We start from the raw sequence: 19,022 nt of genomic DNA, 5'->3' as shown, positions 1-19,022 counted from the left end.
ATACATTTTAGTCATATCAAAATAATTATTCTTTTTGATTAAATACATGATACATTATAATAACTAAGTACAGACACAAATCATTCTGAAAATCTTTAAATTGTACAGAAATTAAAACTAATATTATTTTTTAAACAGCCAAGATCACATTAAATCAAAATATTTATGAAAATTAAGAGCATATTTTGCTAATAAAAAAATTTGGGAAGGATGACACTACCCCGTGCCTAGCCCCAACTCATTTCCCCTTTCAGAATATGCACTAAAAAAGAAGCATTAAAACTTTGGGAATACGAGAACAAGAAACTAGGTGAGGTTGGGTTTCTTTTAGAGGGAACACATAACCATTAAGATAAGGAACTGCACTTTATTATTATTTATTTATTTGGTTTAGCTTTGCTTGTGAAGTTGGCTTCGTTTTCTGCAATTCCCACTCCACAAAGCCACACCCTTCATCACCCCCCAGAAACTAACACAAAAGCAAAAAAAGAAAAAAAAAAGGAGAAAAATTATAACAACACATTATTTTTATTAATATTGTTGTAATTATTGTTACAGTTTTCATTTGTCTTGTCCCTTTATTTTTCGATTGGATCTGAGGCTCTTCAGAGTTGCAGAAAGGCACACCAAAGTTGCTTCACTTTCTTGGAGTGTGGTTTCTCCTTGCTCCAAGCAACCACACACACACACACTCAACTTGTGGAATCCATAGCCATGGAAGAAGGTTTCTCGCTCTGCAATTTCATTGCCATTTTTATGCTTTGATCAGGTATGCATGTTCTTTTTTTTTTTTGTTTGTTTATTTTATTTATTTATTTATTTCTTTGCTCTACACTTACCCTTTTGCTGCCTTTCTTTATGGGGTGGCTTTTAATTACTGTTCCTGTAGTGTAATCAAAGAAAAAGCTGAAGGGTGGCTTCTAAAGAATAAAAAAACAAAACTTCAACTTGGTTGCTGTTACAAGCTGATGCATTTTTGGAATCAAAAGCATAGGGGGTGTTGGTTTTGTCAAGTTATGGTTTTGTTTAGTGGTGTTAATTAGAAGGGAACTGAATTTCCTGGTGAATCTGTGAAAGACTGAAACTTTGATATCTGAAAGCCTTTGTGAGTTTCCTTGATGTTTTTCTTTCATTTGGGTTAAAAGACTGACTTTGATTTTTTGATGCTTTGGGTTTGAGTTCATCGTTTTCTTTCTAATTGTTTCTGTTCAGTTGGGTGGTTTTCTGGTGATTGTATCTAAGATAGGTCTCTTGCAAAGTTTTTTAAGTTTTTTCTTTATTCTGGCTGTTTGAATTTCATTATGGATCATTTTAATTTTATTATTTCAACCTGTATAATTTTGTTGTTATTTTATTTTATTTTTTGTAGTAAGAAAAATTGTAGAAGGGGATTTTGTAAGTGGTTGTTTTGTTTCTGTGCCTTTTGAATGAGTGCATCTCAGTAATTCAGTGTGTTGATTTGGATTTTGCAGCTCATCAAGGATTTCTTAATGGGGTCTCCTGTTAATGAAGTTGATTCTTTATCAGAGGTTCAGAATTTAGTTTCTGTGGTAGATCATGATCCTCCTTCGACATCTGGGATTCTCCGGTCTTCTCGGCCTCCATTAAGAGCACCAAGGAATTATGGGGCTTCCTCCAGTCAAAAGCATTCCTATCAGGAGGCTGACAATGTGGAACACGACAGAATGCCTAATATGGAGAATCAGTATTACGACGCTAACAGCAAGTCTGACAATGCAAGCCTCAATAAAGCTGTTGAAAGTTGTTTAGGAAAGAATATCTCCTCTATGGAAACAAAACTAAGCATCAAGCAACCATTAGATGCTTCCAAGAATTGTGACTCTGGTGGCGTGTTAGAATCTGACAATTGCAAATTAGGTTCATCAAAAGGAGTTGTTGATCCAACAAAGAGTTACTGTCAATCGGAGATTACTTTTTGTCCAAGTCCTCAGAATAGTTTCTATTCAGAAGCCAAGGAAAGTTTTGTCAATACTGGAGCCAGTGAATGTGTGAGTGTTGATAAGTCAGTTGAAAGTGGAGAAGTTACTAATTCCTGTGAATTTAATGAGAGCAGAAAGACCAGCATCTGTAGAGGGAGTACTGGAAGTGACGTTAGCGACGAGAGCAGCACTAGTAGTTTGAGCAGTACTTTGTATAAACCCCACAAGGCAAACGATATAAGATGGGAAGCGATTCAAGCCATCCGAGTCCGTGATGGGGTGTTGGAAATGAGACATTTCAGGTTGTTGAAGAAATTGGGATGTGGAGACATAGGAAGTGTATATCTAGCTGAGTTAAGTGGCACAAGGACTTGTTTTGCCATGAAAGTAATGAACAAAACCGAGCTGGCAAGTCGTAAGAAGCTTGTTAGGTCTCAGACAGAGAGAGAGATACTGCAGTCTTTAGATCATCCATTTCTACCCACTTTATATACACACTTTGAGACTGAGACATTCTCCTGCTTGGTGATGGAGTTTTGCCCTGGTGGGGACTTGCATGCACTAAGGCAAAGACAACCTGGGAAGTACTTTTCTGAGATTGCTGCCAGGTTAGCTATTAAATTTTTCCTTGTTCCTCCTCAATTTTATCTTCATACATGTAGAACATGCATGGACATTAGATAATTCTATATTCCTTGGATTCATGGACTCGGGTGTTCTGTGGAACCGGAAGGGAAACTGTATTATTTAAGGAAAGCTCTTTTTTTTTTCTGAGGATAAGGGAACCTGGCTGAGGTTTTCATTATATAAATGAAAATCTGGGCTGTCACATTGCACATCCTATCCATTGTGCCTCAAGACCATGATAAATTTGATGTTTTGTCATATGCCACTAATAGTCATTTGTCTATGATTTTCCAATCTCTGGCTCCCAGAAAATCCATATATAGCAAAACATAGACCAAGAATTCTAAGTAGCCAAGATATTCTTTTCTACTCCCTTTATTGTCTGAAAACCCTCTAGATTTTTCAACTACCTTTACGGATGTCTGCCAAATTTCATAAAACTATGATTGCTCGATTGCTCTACCTTTTTCTTTTTCTGTCTGCAAGTTTACTTTAGTTCATTACTTCCACCTTTTCCCACAATCACTACATTCTCAGTGAATTTTTTACACTTTGTTAGTTATATAGTGATCTTAGTCATCTTACAAATCTCCATTTTCTTGCCACTTCTCACTTCAACTCCTGTGAATGCGATGTGACTTGGCTCCCTTTCACGCACACTTTTTTAATGGCTTTTCTAAATGTTAACATGTTTTTCAATGTTATAAATATCAGTATTTGCATTTTTTTTATGCGAGTAACTAAGTCAACTGTTTAGGAGAACTGGTCTTATAAACTGTTCTTCTGTTTTTTTTGGGTCGAATGTTTTGAGAAGCGTTAAAGACAGTATAACTTAGTATGTTGCCATTTCATTAATCTGCACTATGCAGGTTTTATGTGGCAGAAGTTCTCCTTGCTTTGGAATACTTGCACATGCTTGGGGTGATCTACAGAGACCTTAAGCCGGAAAATGTGTTGGTGAGAGAAGATGGTCATATAATGCTATCAGATTTTGATCTCTCTCTAAGGTGTGCTGTCAGTCCAACTCTTGTGAAGTCATCAAACTCTAGCTTGGAGACAAAAAGCTCAGGATACTGCATTCAGCCTGCTTGCATTGAACCAACTTGTGTAATACAGCCAGCCTGCATTCAACCTTCGTGTTTCACACCGCGCTTTTTCTCCAGCAAATCCAAGAAAGAAAAAAAGTCAAAACCAAAGAATGATTTGCAGAATCAGGTGACCCCTCTCCCCGAGCTTATTGCTGAGCCCACGAATGCTCGTTCAATGTCCTTCGTGGGGACACACGAGTACCTGGCACCCGAAATCATCAAAGGCGAAGGGCATGGCAGTGCTGTAGACTGGTGGACATTTGGGATATTCCTATACGAGCTCTTGTTCGGCAGAACACCGTTCAAAGGTTCGGCTAACCGAGCAACGCTATTCAATGTTGTTGGCCAGCCCTTGAAATTTCCTGAATCCCCTACAGTCAGCTTTGCTGCCAGGGACTTGATCCGGGGCTTACTCGTGAAAGAGCCTCAGAATCGCCTCGCATATAGACGTGGGGCAACGGAAATAAAGCAACATCCATTCTTTCATAATGTTAACTGGGCACTGATCCGATGTGCAAATCCTCCAGAAGTTCCAAGACTGGCCATGAAGGCACTTGCAGCTGAAAAGGTGCCTGGTGTGAAGCCTTCTGGTAACTATTTAGATATTGATTTCTTTTGATCTTAATGTCTGTTTTCTCCTTTGAACTAATTTCCCATCTTTTATTTGTGTTGTTTGTCCATGATGGTTCTTTCTTTTGTATAAAATGATGCTACTCTTTCGTCTGCATTGATCAATGCTTGTAATTGTCCATGATAAACTGCTGTAAGAAACTCCAAAATGCATTAAATTGAGGAACAAAGTTTCTGGCCTCTTTTTTACTTCTATCACTTTAACAATTTTCGTTAAGCCCATTTCTCCAAAGTGAAAACACACACAAACACAAAAGGTGTCTCAAAATGAAAATGACATATAATCATATGAGAGAGAGTAGACACATGAATTATCTTATTTTCTTTAAAATTGAAAACTAAAATCGATTCCAGTGTTATAAATTTGAATACTTATTTTGGCTTTCTTTCAATTAATTTATGTTTTATACTCTCTCTCTCTCTCTCTCTCTCTCTATATATATATATATATATCTATATATATATATATATATATATATATATATATATATATATATATATATATATATTGCATAGTGATTTTGACACATTATAAAAGCGAGATAATTTTACAAATTTTCATATTTAAATTATTGTTATTATGAGTATGTTATTATTTTTAAATTTAAATCAAATTAAATGTTATTTTTATATGAATTTGATATTTTGATTTATTAAAAGAATATATTAATGCGATTTTAATTTATATAATTAAATAATTGTATACAAAAATATACTTAATTACTGTTTTAGTCCTTTAATTTGATTCTTGTTTTTTTAGTTCCTTAAATTTTAATTTATTTTTTAGTCCTTTAATTTGTTTCTTGTTTTTTTAGTTCCTTAAATTTTAATTTAGTTTTTAGTCCTTAATTTTTTAAAATTTTTCTTTTTAGTCATTCCCATGATAAATTGGCAATTTGTGACAATTTGTGGTAATTTTTAACTATCAGAATTTGATTTTTAATGAATTTATTATATGGGAGACTAAAAAGTACAGTTTTCAAAATTCAGGAAAAATAACAAATTTAAATGCCTGGGACTAAAAACAATAAAACACCAAATTAAAGGATTAAAACATATTTTTAAGCCTATAAAAATATTTACTCCCTACATTTGCAAGGATTAAAATGCTAGGTTATAATATAGAGATGGATTAATGGATTTATAGTAATCAGTGTTGATATCAGTTTACAAGTACACTTCTGAACCAAACCCACCATTTTAGTCAAAGAGAAGTTGCTGATATCAGTGATTAAATGGGCCACGGAATTTCTCCCAAGAATGTGGTGATACTTGCACGGTAAGTGTGTTTAAGATTCACAAGGTACGTGCCATATAGTATACGGACTAATTCATGTGCAGTACTTAAATATGAGAAAGTGATATATATATAATGTCTAAGATATGTTTCAATATTTTTTGTGTACCAAGGGAAGGGTTTGATCTTATGATTTTGACTTCACGAGTATGAGCCCAGTGGTAGCCCTCCACGAGAATCACTTTTCTTTAAACGTACGAAGTGAATAAGAGTGAATCTTCAAGAAATTCCAGAAAAAAAATTTAATATCTATCATTTTTTATGGGTAAATATTAATTTATTAGTTTTTGGAAGAAATGTTACGAAGAGTGGATATTCCGGAGAAAGATTTAACATCCACATAAAAACTAGTACAAAGAAATTCTTACTATACCAAAAATTATTAGCAGAAATAGTTGCGAAATTTGATACAAAAGAGTGCAACATATTTTGGAACATTTTATTAATTAATTTTAATTTTGATCTAGTTTATGTGCAAAATTATCAATTTATATCATTCACAATCCCAATATTAAAAAAGGCTCAATTATAAGAATAATTAATCTAACAAGTCAAACTTTTTAGGACAACATATAAAAATTCCTCTTCAAATATGTCATGTGCAGAAAACCTCACTTTAAACTCATAATTACGCCAATAATGTAATTTATTGAGCTCACCTAACACCCTATGGGCTCTATGCACATGCATAAAGGTGTTATTGATGAGCTTTAAAACAAATGAAGTTCTTAGTTAATTAAAGGAGTTATTCGCATTTAGTCCAACTTTCTAGACTAATAGTAACAATAACGCTTCAAAGATTATCTGTTAAATTGTTTATACGGAAGCATGAACATGAAATTGAAGGGTTGAAAGCAATGGCAAGGACCAAAGAGGGTCATGTGATTGTGAAGGAGCAACGGAATGAATGAAATGCATCAAGAAATAATAAGGGGGAGCCCAGAGCCACCGTTGATTTTAAGCAGACAAGAAAGAAAAAGAAAAGGCCCACTAAGAAATGAGAATATCCGGAAACGCATGGACCCATGTAAACTTGTAAGAGCATGCGTCATGAATCATATGCCTTGTCCCGGCGATAAGGACGCACATTCAATGCCTTGCCCTACGTAAAAAAGGTCGATCTAGATGCACGAATGTATTATTTATTTATTTCTTAATTTATGATGAATAAACAAATTGAATGACCCAAACCTAAAGGGTTGGTCGTATGGTGTCCCATCTATTAAGTTTACATGAGTAAAAATAATTTATTTAATGTGAGAGAATTCATGTTTAATTCTTAAATTGAATTTTTTTCTTAAACCAACAATTATAAATGATAAATATGTTTAGTTTTTAACCCATTGAGTTGACACATACCAATGGTCTCAAATCGAGTACCAAAAGTTTGGATGATCCCAAAAATGTTTAGGTAATAATGTGTTTAAATCACTTTATTTTTTTAATTATTTTACATAAGAAAATCCTTAATTACACAATTATTACCATAGGATAATATTTTTTTGACAGATTTATTCTTATTAAATAAGCTAAAACTTTGCTATATACTTATTTAGGTAAGATCATAATTCTTCCTGACTCAAATATAATCAAAATTAGGAAATTTTTATGTCAATTAAGAAAATTAGTTAATAAAAAAAATAAAAATCTCAACCATCAATTTTAAATCTGTTGAGTCATAATACGAATCTAAAATCTTAATAATTTTGATTAGATACAAATAATTATAAAATTTGAAAGTTACATCTTATATGCCATCAAATCATACAATGTACCTGTGTTTGATAAATTAGACAAAATAGAAGATGCAAAGATTTGATAAATATTTAAGATTGAATTAATGATTTGTATTTGAGATTTGTTTTGCAGAGAATGTTCGAATATTTTCTTATGATCTATCGTTGGACATGCATGTCCACTCGCATGTATGACTTAGAGACACTGCAAATGCATTTAGGCACACATTTGCCAAACCAAAATAAAACTCACACACTAAGTTAAAAACTCATGATAAGTATACAAAACAAAATTCATCATCTAACCTGTGCACAACATGTCATTGTCCTAGTCTGCGTTTAATATGTCTCAATGTAATTATTCATATAAATTGTAGAAGAAAGTAAATAGACCAGGGTCAATTAAGTTCAATAGCTAAGACATAAATCTTTTAAGTCTATAAAAGAGCTGAAGCAAATTCATCTTGTGCAAGCTACATAGCAACGTTAAAGATAGCGTATATGTACAAGCCAATTTAGCTCTATCTCTTGTTATGGTTTAGAATGCTTAACTTCACTCAAGCTTATACAAGGCTTAGACTTAGGAAGGACTAAATCAGGAAACTTCCAAGGTGTAGGAAAATAAGGAGTATAGTTACAAACAATAACTCCACTTGACATATCTCAAATTGATACAAACAATAGCTATACAAAACCTACCATGTACCTTCAATCCATCTAAACCAAAATCACCGTTAAATTCATTAAAAATTATAGGAAAATTGAAAAGGGATGAAACCAAATTCATTTGAAAGATAAGACATAATTCTAGAAGATCACAAATGGTTTAATCTAGTTCATTCTAGATTAGTACCAGTTTTTAACAACCAATTTATAAATCTTTTGAGTACTACGTACTTAGCTCCAATTCTCCTCATGTCACCCAGTATTTGAAAAACACGGTTTCATACCATTACTATACACTTAAGTAAGTAGATGAAAATAGGATTCTTGGACTCCAATTCACTACACACCTTCCATCCAACAGATTCATATCATACTCCACACTTAACTCATAGTAATTGCCTAGGCTCACATTTTCACTATCAACCATGTAACTATTTGTTGAACCACTATATTCAAAATTCATTTAAGCAAATCATCGGTTCAATAACCAGTGGTTACAACATGAGATGAGATTAAAGAAGGAATAGTTTCAGATATCACACCTGCCACATGTACAACACAATCCCAACATACATGCACATAACCAAGTTATATATTCCCTTCAAAATCAACAGTCTAATTAACAATGCACTAATCAACTAGTCACTTAAAAAAAATATAAGCAAACAAGTGGTATATTTGCTCCAGGTCATGTTTTCACACTGAGAGTTAATAGAGTGGTTGCGACTTTTAAACATCTATGAATTTAACAATCACTACAATTAACTTATCACGTAGTTTCTTGACCTTTGGTTTGTGGCTTGTAGAGTACCTCATAGCTACGTAGCCATCAGAGGATCTATTTTAAATCCCCCAAGGCATCCCTAACACACGGATAACAACAAAACATAGTCGCATCTCAATTCAAAGAATCAATCATATCATAACACATGCATAAACAAGCACAATACACAATCAAGTGATAGGAGCTATAAGTTGTCGGAAGCAAGGTGCTTCTGATCACTCTAATTACCTATACAGCGTAGGTTATCTCACACACCCCTTACCTCAAATGGTGAGGGGTCCACTGACTGTTATACGAAGTCCCTTCGAGTTCCTTGTGCGTTTTGCTCTCCAAACTTGCGAGCAACGTAAGTTTAATTTCACTCAGGTGTCCGACCAACGCATATGACCCCTTTTGGTTACTAGACTGTGAGAAAACCACTCTTATGCGATTCCAAGCTTCGATGGCCAACAACGACATTTTGATGAACCAAGGAAGTCTCGGTCTAGAGAAAGAGAAAGGGGAAACTTGCATGCATGAGGATGTCTAAAATAGGATTCAAGAGAGGCGAGGTTGGAGTCACTTACTAAAAAATAAGTTTTTAATATCTATTATTAAGAACAACGTCGTTTATTATTATTATCATGTTGAAACTAGCGACTTAAAATAAATTGAGGAAAATGTGGTTAATGATGAGGGAGATGAAGGGGTGAGAGACGTTGAGGGAAGAGGAAAGTGAAGTGCGGTGTGTTGGCTTTGGGAGAGAGGCTGTGTGGGTTTTGTGATTCGGAGGCATGGGGTGAAGCTTTTAGGTGTGCCGTCCATACTAGCAAATGAAAGAAAATTGCTTCCTTGTTGGATAGGTGGTGTGACCGTGTAGAGCAAGGAGAGTAATTAAGAATTAAAAGTGTAAGTGTACTTTAAGTTTAGTGAGAAAATGAGTAAAACATAGGTTAAGAAAATCAATAGTAATTATTAATTTAAAGTATCATTCTCTTAATGTAGTAAAATAGTTATAATTCTATTATTTAATTTAAGCTATTCAAAGATAAATAAAATTATAAATCATTGTTATGAAACAGTTGATATAATAATTATTACCTTATTACAACAATCTTTTAAATATATACCTGAGGAGCAAGAATACTTGGTGATAGAAGCTTGGTAAGATCCCTGGTTTTGATGATAATATAGGGGTCCCTAGTCTTCCTGGTGGTTGAAACAGTCATGGAACCCTCAACCTGTGCATTGTCACAATCGAAGGCGAATTTAGGGTTTTGGATTGAAACTAGAGGAGGAAAAAGAGAATGAGTAACAGAGTAAGGTAGTTACGAGGTTGAGTTCGCAAGCAACAACGAATTCCTTGAGAGTGGAGAAGGAGCTCACTTCGAGCATGCACCAGTAGTCCCATGGTTTCTTCATAAGTGAAGTAAAACTATAAAAAGTAAATTAGTGACTTTTTTTTTAAAAAATTCATCTTAACTATCAATTAATTTTAATTAAATGGTTATTATTTATTTAGATTGAGATTTTGTAATTTTTTTATAAATTAAGGAAATCCATTTCCATGGTTCGAATTAAAAGCTCCCCAACGCTGACTAATTCAATCAAGCTGCCTCATTAGTCTAATGATATAATAATTAATGTAGCATAACTTCAATCACTCCTTATAACTAATATAATAATAATAATAATAATAATATAAAAGTAAAAAATTAAGTCAACTACTTTTTGATTTTGAGAGATTAATAATTAATGTAACAAGAAACAGAACATGTCACGTTCAATATCACGCAAGTCTAAACACTAGGCGCATTGCGCACCCTCTCCGCTCCCATAATATCTGACGAATCACCGCCAAAAGGTGTGTTAAGTGTGAATCCCTTTCCCTCTCTACTCTTCACTTTCCATTTCCATTTTTTTCTGGTTTTCTTTCTCCATGGCCTCCGCCGCCGCCGTCGCCGCCGAAGACGACGCTGTCAACGGCTTCACTCGGTCGGAGATGTACTCGGAAAACCTCGCCGGCACTGTCGACGCCTACGACCGACACGTGTTCCTCTGCTACAAGAGCTACGTGTCCTGGCCGGCACGCATCGAGGCATCCGACGCCGATCCCTTCCCCAAGCGCGTCGCCGCCACCTTCAAAGCCCGCAAGAACGACTTGCCCCTCAAGGTTCCTTCCTTCCTTCGTTTTTTTTCCCATGAATGAATAGAATAGAATAGAGTTGAAAAAATGTTTCTATGTTTGGTTACGATTTTTCGCTACGATCTGAGGTTGACTTGGGTGTTTGATTTTGCAGACGAAAATCACGGTGTGCGAGGCGCGCGAGGAGGCTGGCTTCGCCGACGGTGACGTGTTGATTTTCCCCGACATGATCAAATACAGGTGAATTGGAGAATCTACTATTAGGGTTCGGTTATTATATATTGAACTGAAGCTGAACTTCGAATTTTTGTGTGGGTTATAGGGTTTAGTTTCGTGTGTTAGGTGAAGCTTAAGTTGAATTTAGCTGAACTTTAAGCTCGTGAGAGTTAAGTTGTCCGTCTCTTAAGTATGTTGCATGCAACGCAAGGAAGATTTTCTGAATTTAGAAACTTTGTGAATTGTATGTGGAACGTTAGAATTGTGTGGATTTTCGTGTTTGTGATCTAGTCAAAGGCAGTGGTGGAGCTAGGTCAACATGTTTCGGTTTGCAAATGGTTCAAAACGTTTAATATTATTCGTAGTTGTCAATAGTGCTAAGTGCCAACTACTAGTGCTATTGAGGAATTGCTGAGTGCTAGGAGCTTGTTACAAAAATTGAGTAGTGTTGCTGTTTGAAGTAACAACTAAAAACTACCATGGCTGCAATTGTGGGTAAAATCATGGTTGGATCAGGTTCTATTGGAGTGGGTAGTAGAAAACCTATTTTAACTATGAAGTGATGAAACAGTGTCCTTTAGGGCTCTTTTTTTTTTGGGGGGGGGGGGGGGGGGCAATTCTAGATTTTGCCCCTTTTGAATCACAATTGAAACCATATTTTTACTTTTTCAGTCAGTTGTGTGCATTCTGTTTATGGAGTAGCACCCATTGTTCTCCTTTTTGATGAATACCCAACCTACTCCAGCATCATTTACCAGAGTTTTCTGGCCAGTTGTGATAGTTTTTTATCATCCCCAACCTCTATTCTCCATAGTTTCTGGCCATCCCTGACCTCTGTGGCCATTTTAAGGCAAACTTGTCCCTGTTTCTGGCCACAACTGTGACCTTGTTCTGTTCTATCCCTTCTTTGTTCAATTGTTCTGTGTTTTAAGCCCACTAAAACAGGTCTTTTATCTCAAGGTTTGGTGCTCTCTTCTAAATTTTATACTTTATTTATTTATTTTTATCTCTAATTGGTAAGAATAGGGACCACTGGCCATCCCACTTCTATTTCAGTGTCTGGCGCTCTGCACTGCTATCTGGGACTAACAACTACAATATTAATATAATTAGTGTACTGTAGCTTTAATAACAAGTGTAGGAAAATATTTTGGCTACAGGGTGTATCCTAATGTAGTTTCACCGTGTGCTAATGATTTCCTTTGCTAGCATAAGGGAGTGTTAAGGTTTTATGCAACTTGAAGGGATTTGCAATGGTGTATCTCTGCAGGGGGATTTCTCCCCATTTTTCCTTTGTGCATAGGTGGAAATTCTGTACTTGCTTAAACAGGTAGTTAGTTGAAGTGACGAGATAATAAATTTGGTCTTTATTGATGAATGAGGGTTTTCTGGGTTTTATTTTATGTGTTTAGGTTTTTCTGTTGTTTTTTAGGCCCTTTTCTTTTGTTGTTTAATTTGAAGGGGTTTGGAGGAATCAAATGTTGATGGCTTTTTTGAAGATGTTTTGGTGAATGGTAAACCATGGACTGCTGGAGTCCCGGAGGTGTTTAGTGGTTCACATGTGTATGTATGTGCTCATGGAAGTCGTGACGTGAGATGTGGTGTTTGTGGGCCAGTTCTCATCAAGAAGCTGCATGAGGAAATTGAGCTTCGAGGTTTGAAGGATCAGATATCTGTTACTGCTTGTTCTCATATTGGTGGGCATAAGTATGCTGGGAATGTAATCATATACAGCCCAAGAGCAGATGGAAAAATTATGGGTCACTGGTAAGATATCTGTGTGGCAAAGTTGAATCCTCTCATTTTTAAAGATTTAAGTACTAAGTTAATTGTAGCGCATAATAATTATTTACAGGTATGGCTATGTTACTCCTAATGATGTTCCTGATTTGTTGGACCAACATATTGCAAAGGGAGAGGTCATCCAACGACTTTTGAGGTTGGTATTTTTGTGGTTATGAATTTTGTGTCTTTTAATCAAATGTTAATTTGAAGGATATATTGTTTCTTATGACAACAATAAACATTTATAATGCGTTTCTTAAAATTTTTGAAGTATTCTACTGTTAGCTGCTGAACTATGTTGTAGATCGATCAAAAGAATCACTGTTTCGTTACACACACGTGTTCATGCATGAACAATTGATTTGAGGAGTGTCCAGGTAGTTAGTTAGAGACTGTGATGGGATTTTGCTATTGATATTTTGAGAATGTGAGTTTGGGCCTAACTCAATCCAAAAGCTAGCTCAAAGGGTGAGGGTTGCCCCCCACTTATATGCTCTATATTGACCTTATCTCTAGCCAATATAGAATTTGGATTTTTTCCAAGACACCCCCTCATGCCCAACACTTTTGGGCTTGGTGCTTGGATGCATGGTGGGTGACCCATTTAATGGATCTAGGATAGACTCTGATACCATCTTAGAATGTGGGTTTGGACCTAATTCAACTCCAAAAGCTAGCTCAAAGAGTGAGAGTTGTCCCCCACTTATATATTCTATATTGGCCTTATCTCTATCTAATATGGGACTTGGATTTTTTTCCAATAGATATTAATAACGTGAATGAAAGGAATACAAGTATGGCCTAAGCCCCAACTCTGAGAGCCCTCTATCTCAACTCCCACTCTAAATCAAATATTCCACACGTACATTATTCTCATTCTCTTCTATTTAGCAGATTCCCCTTTCTCTCTCTGTAACTACTTTCTCTTTTTATAACCATCTTCCCCTTAACTTCTAATTTCTGCCAACAGGCATGTTGGGCTTAAAAGTTTTGGGTCTCCGGGTATAAAATTGGAAAGGCCTACCTATTGTTGATTGCCGGATCCTGTCAGACTGCCTCACACTTATCACCAATTTTTGCTGTTGCCTTTGGATGATTATCAAATTTTGACTAGGTGTACATATTTGTTTCTCTTCTCATCTATCCATTATCCTGGTATAAACAAGTTCTATTGCTGAAATACTTGAGCTCATGCATCTCTAGTTTGATTGTGACCATTTTTTAATGTGAAATTATTGCTTCATGGATTTTCTTTTTCGTAAGATGAAATACAGCAATCATATGCCCCTGCATGTTATGGATATCATGTCCATCTATTCATTCTTATGGTTGTATTGACATCTGCTGTTTATTGTTGTCATACACACCTGTTACTGAATGGAGTACAGAGAAGGTGTTATCATGTAATGCCATGGTTTTTGGTGTTGTGCTGATGGAACCAATTGGGACCTTTCCTCTTGTTTACTGCGAATAATATTGGCATGTTACTCTCAGGGGGCGTTTGATTCATGGGTAGAATATTTTTTGTCTTGGGAATACAGGAGGGTGAAAAAATAATCCCGCGTTTGTTGTGAAGTAATAAAATAATCGTGGGTATATTTTTTACCTTGGTAAACAATAATCTCGCCTTCAGCCAATATTTAATCCCAATGGAGGAGGTAGAAAATATTTATTCCCATGGGACAAAAATCCCCATTGTGACTAAAAATACACATGTACCCTCTTCCTAGTCATTATCGTGCTCCCCTCTTAATGATCCCTTTATTTACTTTATCTAATTTTTGTCATTCTCAAATTTTTTGTCATGTGCCAATTTTTATTTACAGCCAATTTTCGTTCATTTTATTTTTGGCAGCGTATAAAATGGTCATGCTTGCAGTTGCAGCTAAGATATACCATAACCATATATTGCTACTTATTGAGTTAGTGTTTACTTCTTTGTTATGTGTTGGGTTGGGTTTGAGTGAAATTCCATTAATTATCATATTGACGTGTTGTGGTGGTGGACGTCTTGGCTGGGTAACAACACTTCGTTGGTTTTGGCTGTATCACTAACTATGTGATGAGATCATGATCAATTGTTCTTTGCATGCCTAATGTGGTGCGGATAGGTATATTTATATTTGGGTCATACTCTAATGAATTGTTAAAGGAGTAATGAGAGGGGTTTTGTCATAAGAACGTCGGATATACAACATTTTGAGAACAATTTGCTTGCCATTTGTTGGTCTTATAATAAAGTTGTTTGTTTTATGAAAAAAAATAGCATTATTGTAATAAGAATATTTTAGTAATTATAATATATATTCCTAGGAAAAAATAATTAACCAAACATGTCTTAATTATTCCTGGGAATATAAAAAATATTCCCAACTAATTTTATAGTTAACCAAACACATTTTTTATTAAATACCCGGGATAACATTCTCATATTTTATTCCAAGGAATAATATTTCTAGGACTAAAAAAGTTATCCGGGAAACAAATGTCCCCTAAGAAAAAGTTATGGCCAACATTTGATAAAGGTTCAAGAATTATGCATTATTAGTTCTCATGCTTGATATATATATATATATATATATATATATATATATATATATATATATATATATATATATATATTAATACAAGCCTACAATTCACATCTTTGTTATCCTTGTCTTCAAGTAAATTGGCATCTTCTCGAGTATATTTTTTAATATAATAAAAGCTGCAGTTGGATATCTTCTCATGAACTATAGTATATGCTGCTGAGTTACATTTCGGCCCTGCTATTAAGCTTATATAGGCGTCTATATCAGAATAATGCAGGTTCATTCTTTCATTTGTCATGTGCCTTCATTCTCGTCCATCTATCATAATGTTGCCTTATGTTTCGCTTCCTTTTGTAATGGTTCTGTCTGATGGATTTCGTTCCCTTTGTTATCTGCCCTTGCTTTACAATTCAAAGTAATCAAAGGAGAAAAATGTTTGGTTGTTTTATTAAGCAATATATCATCTTTGATACTGTTCAGTTGCTTCATGTGATCATTGCTTGTAATTTTTTTTCTTAAAGTAGGACATGTCAATAAACATTCAATGATAAATTGATGCTATATAAATCTCACGAGGTACATCCAAAAATCACAACATACCAGTAAGCTAAAACACGGGCCAGTTTGTGTTAGGATTGACAATCCTCCAAGATCAACATCAACTCTGGAAATTCTGTATTAACGATTAACATTTTCTTCCCTTATAATGGAGGGTTATTAGGTAAACTTAATCAAAATGTTACAGGGGCCAAATGGGGCCATCTGTTGCAGATGGCAAGGAAGCAGATGACCAGAAAGTTGCTAATGGGGAGGAGACTGGCAAGGTCAAGAAAAACAATCACGTTGAAAGCGACAATCTGAGCAGCAAAGAAAACGTGGGTGGTTGTTGCCAGGGTGTTAATGGAGTTTCTTGTTGCAGAAGTGCAAGTCTTGAGCAAAACAAGGAGATTGAAGAAACACCTGAAACACATAAGAAGGGGAGCAAAATCTGTTCGAATTGGCCTCAACTGCAGCAGCGTGATATTCGCACAGCTGTTGGTGTGCTTGGAGCTGTAGCAGTTGTTGTTGTGGCTTACAAACTGTACAGAAGGGCAGCGTAGGTTACTCTCTAAACCATGTTTTTTAGGTTGCTTGGAAGTTTATTACCCAATATTTTTTTTTGTCGAGGTTCAATAAATTTAAGAAACAATCACGAAAACTACTATTACCAAGTCATACATAGACACTTCCGCATGTTGCATGGAAGGATAGTTAAAGTCTAGCAACAGATGTAGTGATGAAAACTTTATCATCTTTTTTGAAGCTCACAGAATTATGATTATGCTGCTGAATGTTTAATTATGTTGTGTCTCTTTACTTACGTCACTGGTATTATATTAAGTATTTAATTTCAATGCATTGTCATGTAAAGAATTTTGTGAAACTAATTAGATAAAATTCTAAATATCACTTTTAAAAATACCTATTATAAAATTTAATGATTTTATATTACATGACTATCCAAGATTGATTGACAGGAATCGTAAGTATATTCTTATTATATTCTACTAATTAAAAGTTTGCTTAGATGGAAGCTCAAGCTACTATTATTTTGTAATTATTTTAATGTTATGTATACGACTTTTCTATGTTATGCATAGTTAAGGAGTGAAAAATACCGAATCTTAAAAAACATTAATGGTTTCGTCTATGAATTTCTCTTTTGGACTAAACAATATAGTTTTTTTTTGGATTAAAGAATTATATTTTTCTAACAAAATGCTTTATTTTTTATTCATTAACATAGAAAAATTCATTTATTTCATGAATTTTATTTAATAACAAAAATTAAATTGAAAAAGAATGAAATATATTATCCCCATTTCGTGTAGAGACATGTACTGATTGCAAAGATATATTGACTCATTAGTTTAGATTTTGAAAGTAATTAAGAGATGTTTGGTTTGAGTGTTTTCTGTTTTTGTTTTTACTGAAAACAGAAAATGGTGATGAAAATATGTTTGGTTGAATTTTTGAAAACATGTTCAGTAAAAATGAAAACAAAAAAACAACTAGAAAATGAAAACAATAAAATTTCGTTTTCAGTGTTTTGAGTTGAAAACAAGAATCTCATTTTAGGTAAAATGAAAATACGATATTTTCAAAATTTTAATCTTTTAAAAATAAAAATAATTTTTAAAAAATGAAAACAGAAAATAAAAATGCAAATTAAACACATACTTATATATTGGAATCTATAAAGTGAGAACTTATAGTCATAGAAATACATGTTTTCTAATAATCACAAACTTTTAATTTTATCCAAATTCACAATTCTCATTGTTTCACTATGTATGTCCCGTTATACATATTGTTTAATTAGTTCACATTTGTTGAGACATTCAGTTAGATCAATTCAAAGATGGATAGATTTGTTAGGTTTAGTGATAGTCATCACAATTTATACAGCAACATAACATAGTGCACCATTTTTGTCAACACATATCTTCCTTTTTGTTAATGATTTATTTATTTGAATTGTGAGAAATTTGTGCAATGTCAAAAAAGAAAAGGGTATCACGCATTGCATATATTTGCTCTATGTTTAGATAGCAATAGACATTTACCAATATGATTTAGAAATAAATATACTTTTATAAGGATGGCGATATAAGCTTTCATGGGAATGAAGATAGTTAATTTTTAAATATTAAAAAGCCTTGATACACGCATACGAAATTTAAAGGAAATCTTCTATACAACTAACAATATTTTCTAAAATTTACCATCTAGTATAGTGACTTGTGAGTCGTATGATTTCTACTTATGATATGAATATTGGTAATATTTAAAAGAATAAAAATAATATTTAAAATGATCGAACTATTGATTTTAACGACAATAAATTAATAAGTAAACCCTTTGACTTTTAACTGTACAGAAAGGAAATTGATGTATCAGAAAACCATTAAGTCTAAGATGTCGGCCTACAATAAGTTTTGTCCTACAAAGTGCTTTGTCCTACCACAAACATCGACCTAGGATGATCAAAAGTTTTTAATGCATAGAGATGTCATTCATTAATTGGTTCAAAAAGAGACAAAATGTTTAAAATATCAAGCCAGAAGCAGTTTTGAGCACCTCGATTGATAAATAAGAGCTATAAGACTTAACACATGGCATACTTTCAAGGATATCAATGCATCAATACAGAAAATGGAATACTCTACTTACTGCGTGTAGCCATTGCATAAAAAAGTATTTTTTTTTTCAGTTTGAACTTCATGTTCAAGCACAACAAAGTTTATTCAGTTTGTGTAATTGTTGTTAGTTAGCTTCGTTAGTTAGTAGTGGTTAGCTTGTTGAATTCATGTGTCAAATGAGCCTTGTGAACTAGAGGTATAAATAGGACTCTTAAATATTTTGTAAGAAATTTTTGATAAATTGATCGAAGATTAGCTTGTACTAATTGAGAAAGAATTAGTTTCTCTTTGGTTATTGTGTAAAATCTCAGATTTTTATTGTGTAGAATCTTACATTCTTATCAAAAAATTCTTATTTTTGTGTGAGAAATCCTCTTCAACTTATTAATAAATTGTGTTGTTGTTCTTCTCA

The 19,022-nt window shown here is 34.0% G+C and overlaps 2 protein-coding genes across 4 annotated transcripts; both read left to right on the top strand.

Moving 5' to 3' along the window:
- The first annotated feature begins 258 nt into the window (after positions 1 to 258).
- LOC100812077 (protein kinase PVPK-1) lies at positions 259 to 4,465 on the top strand. Of its 3 annotated transcripts, XM_006599026.4 has the most exons (4): positions 277 to 769; positions 890 to 1,105; positions 1,473 to 2,548; positions 3,437 to 4,465. In XM_006599026.4, exons 3-4 carry the CDS (start codon positions 1,491 to 1,493, stop codon positions 4,272 to 4,274), a joined length of 1,896 nt encoding a protein of 631 aa, XP_006599089.1. In that variant the 5' UTR covers positions 277 to 769; positions 890 to 1,105; positions 1,473 to 1,490; the 3' UTR covers positions 4,275 to 4,465. The 3 variants fall into 3 exon arrangements, with proteins under 3 accessions (XP_003547714.1, XP_006599089.1, XP_040866189.1); XM_003547666.5 differs by lacking the exon at positions 890 to 1,105 and having other exon boundaries at positions 259 to 769; XM_041010255.1 differs by having other exon boundaries at positions 890 to 2,548.
- Positions 4,466 to 10,526: 6,061 nt separating this feature from the next.
- Positions 10,527 to 16,769, top strand: LOC100811548 (altered inheritance of mitochondria protein 32). Its single transcript, XM_014768955.2, has 5 exons — positions 10,527 to 10,920; positions 11,048 to 11,133; positions 12,571 to 12,876; positions 12,965 to 13,048; positions 16,174 to 16,769. The coding sequence occupies exons 1-5, from the start codon at positions 10,687 to 10,689 to the stop codon at positions 16,526 to 16,528; spliced, it is 1,065 nt and encodes a 354-aa protein (XP_014624441.1). The 5' UTR covers positions 10,527 to 10,686; the 3' UTR covers positions 16,529 to 16,769.
- The last annotated feature ends 2,253 nt before the right edge of the window (positions 16,770 to 19,022 follow it).

Source organism: Glycine max, chromosome 16, assembly GCF_000004515.6.
Source record: "Glycine max cultivar Williams 82 chromosome 16, Glycine_max_v4.0, whole genome shotgun sequence".
Classification (NCBI taxonomy): Eukaryota; Viridiplantae; Streptophyta; class Magnoliopsida; order Fabales; family Fabaceae; genus Glycine; species Glycine max.
The sequence above is the reverse complement of the archived record's forward strand: the minus strand, read 5'-3'. Positions and strand labels throughout refer to the sequence as shown.

Bases quoted from the DNA above. Each gene is read 5' to 3' on its own strand.
- LOC100811548 (XM_014768955.2), top strand. From the start codon at position 10,687: ATGGCCTCCGCCGCCGCCGTCGCCGCCGAAGACGACGCTGTCAACGGC. The intron at 11,134-12,570 runs GTGAATTGGAGA...TTTAATTTGAAG, and splicing joins CCCGACATGATCAAATACAG to GGGTTTGGAGGAATCAAATG. The intron at 12,877-12,964 runs GTAAGATATCTG...AATTATTTACAG, and splicing joins GGAAAAATTATGGGTCACTG to GTATGGCTATGTTACTCCTA.
- LOC100812077 (XM_003547666.5), top strand. From the start codon at position 1,491: ATGGGGTCTCCTGTTAATGAAGTTGATTCTTTATCAGAGGTTCAGAAT. The intron at 2,549-3,436 runs GTTAGCTATTAA...TGCACTATGCAG, and splicing joins TTTTCTGAGATTGCTGCCAG to GTTTTATGTGGCAGAAGTTC.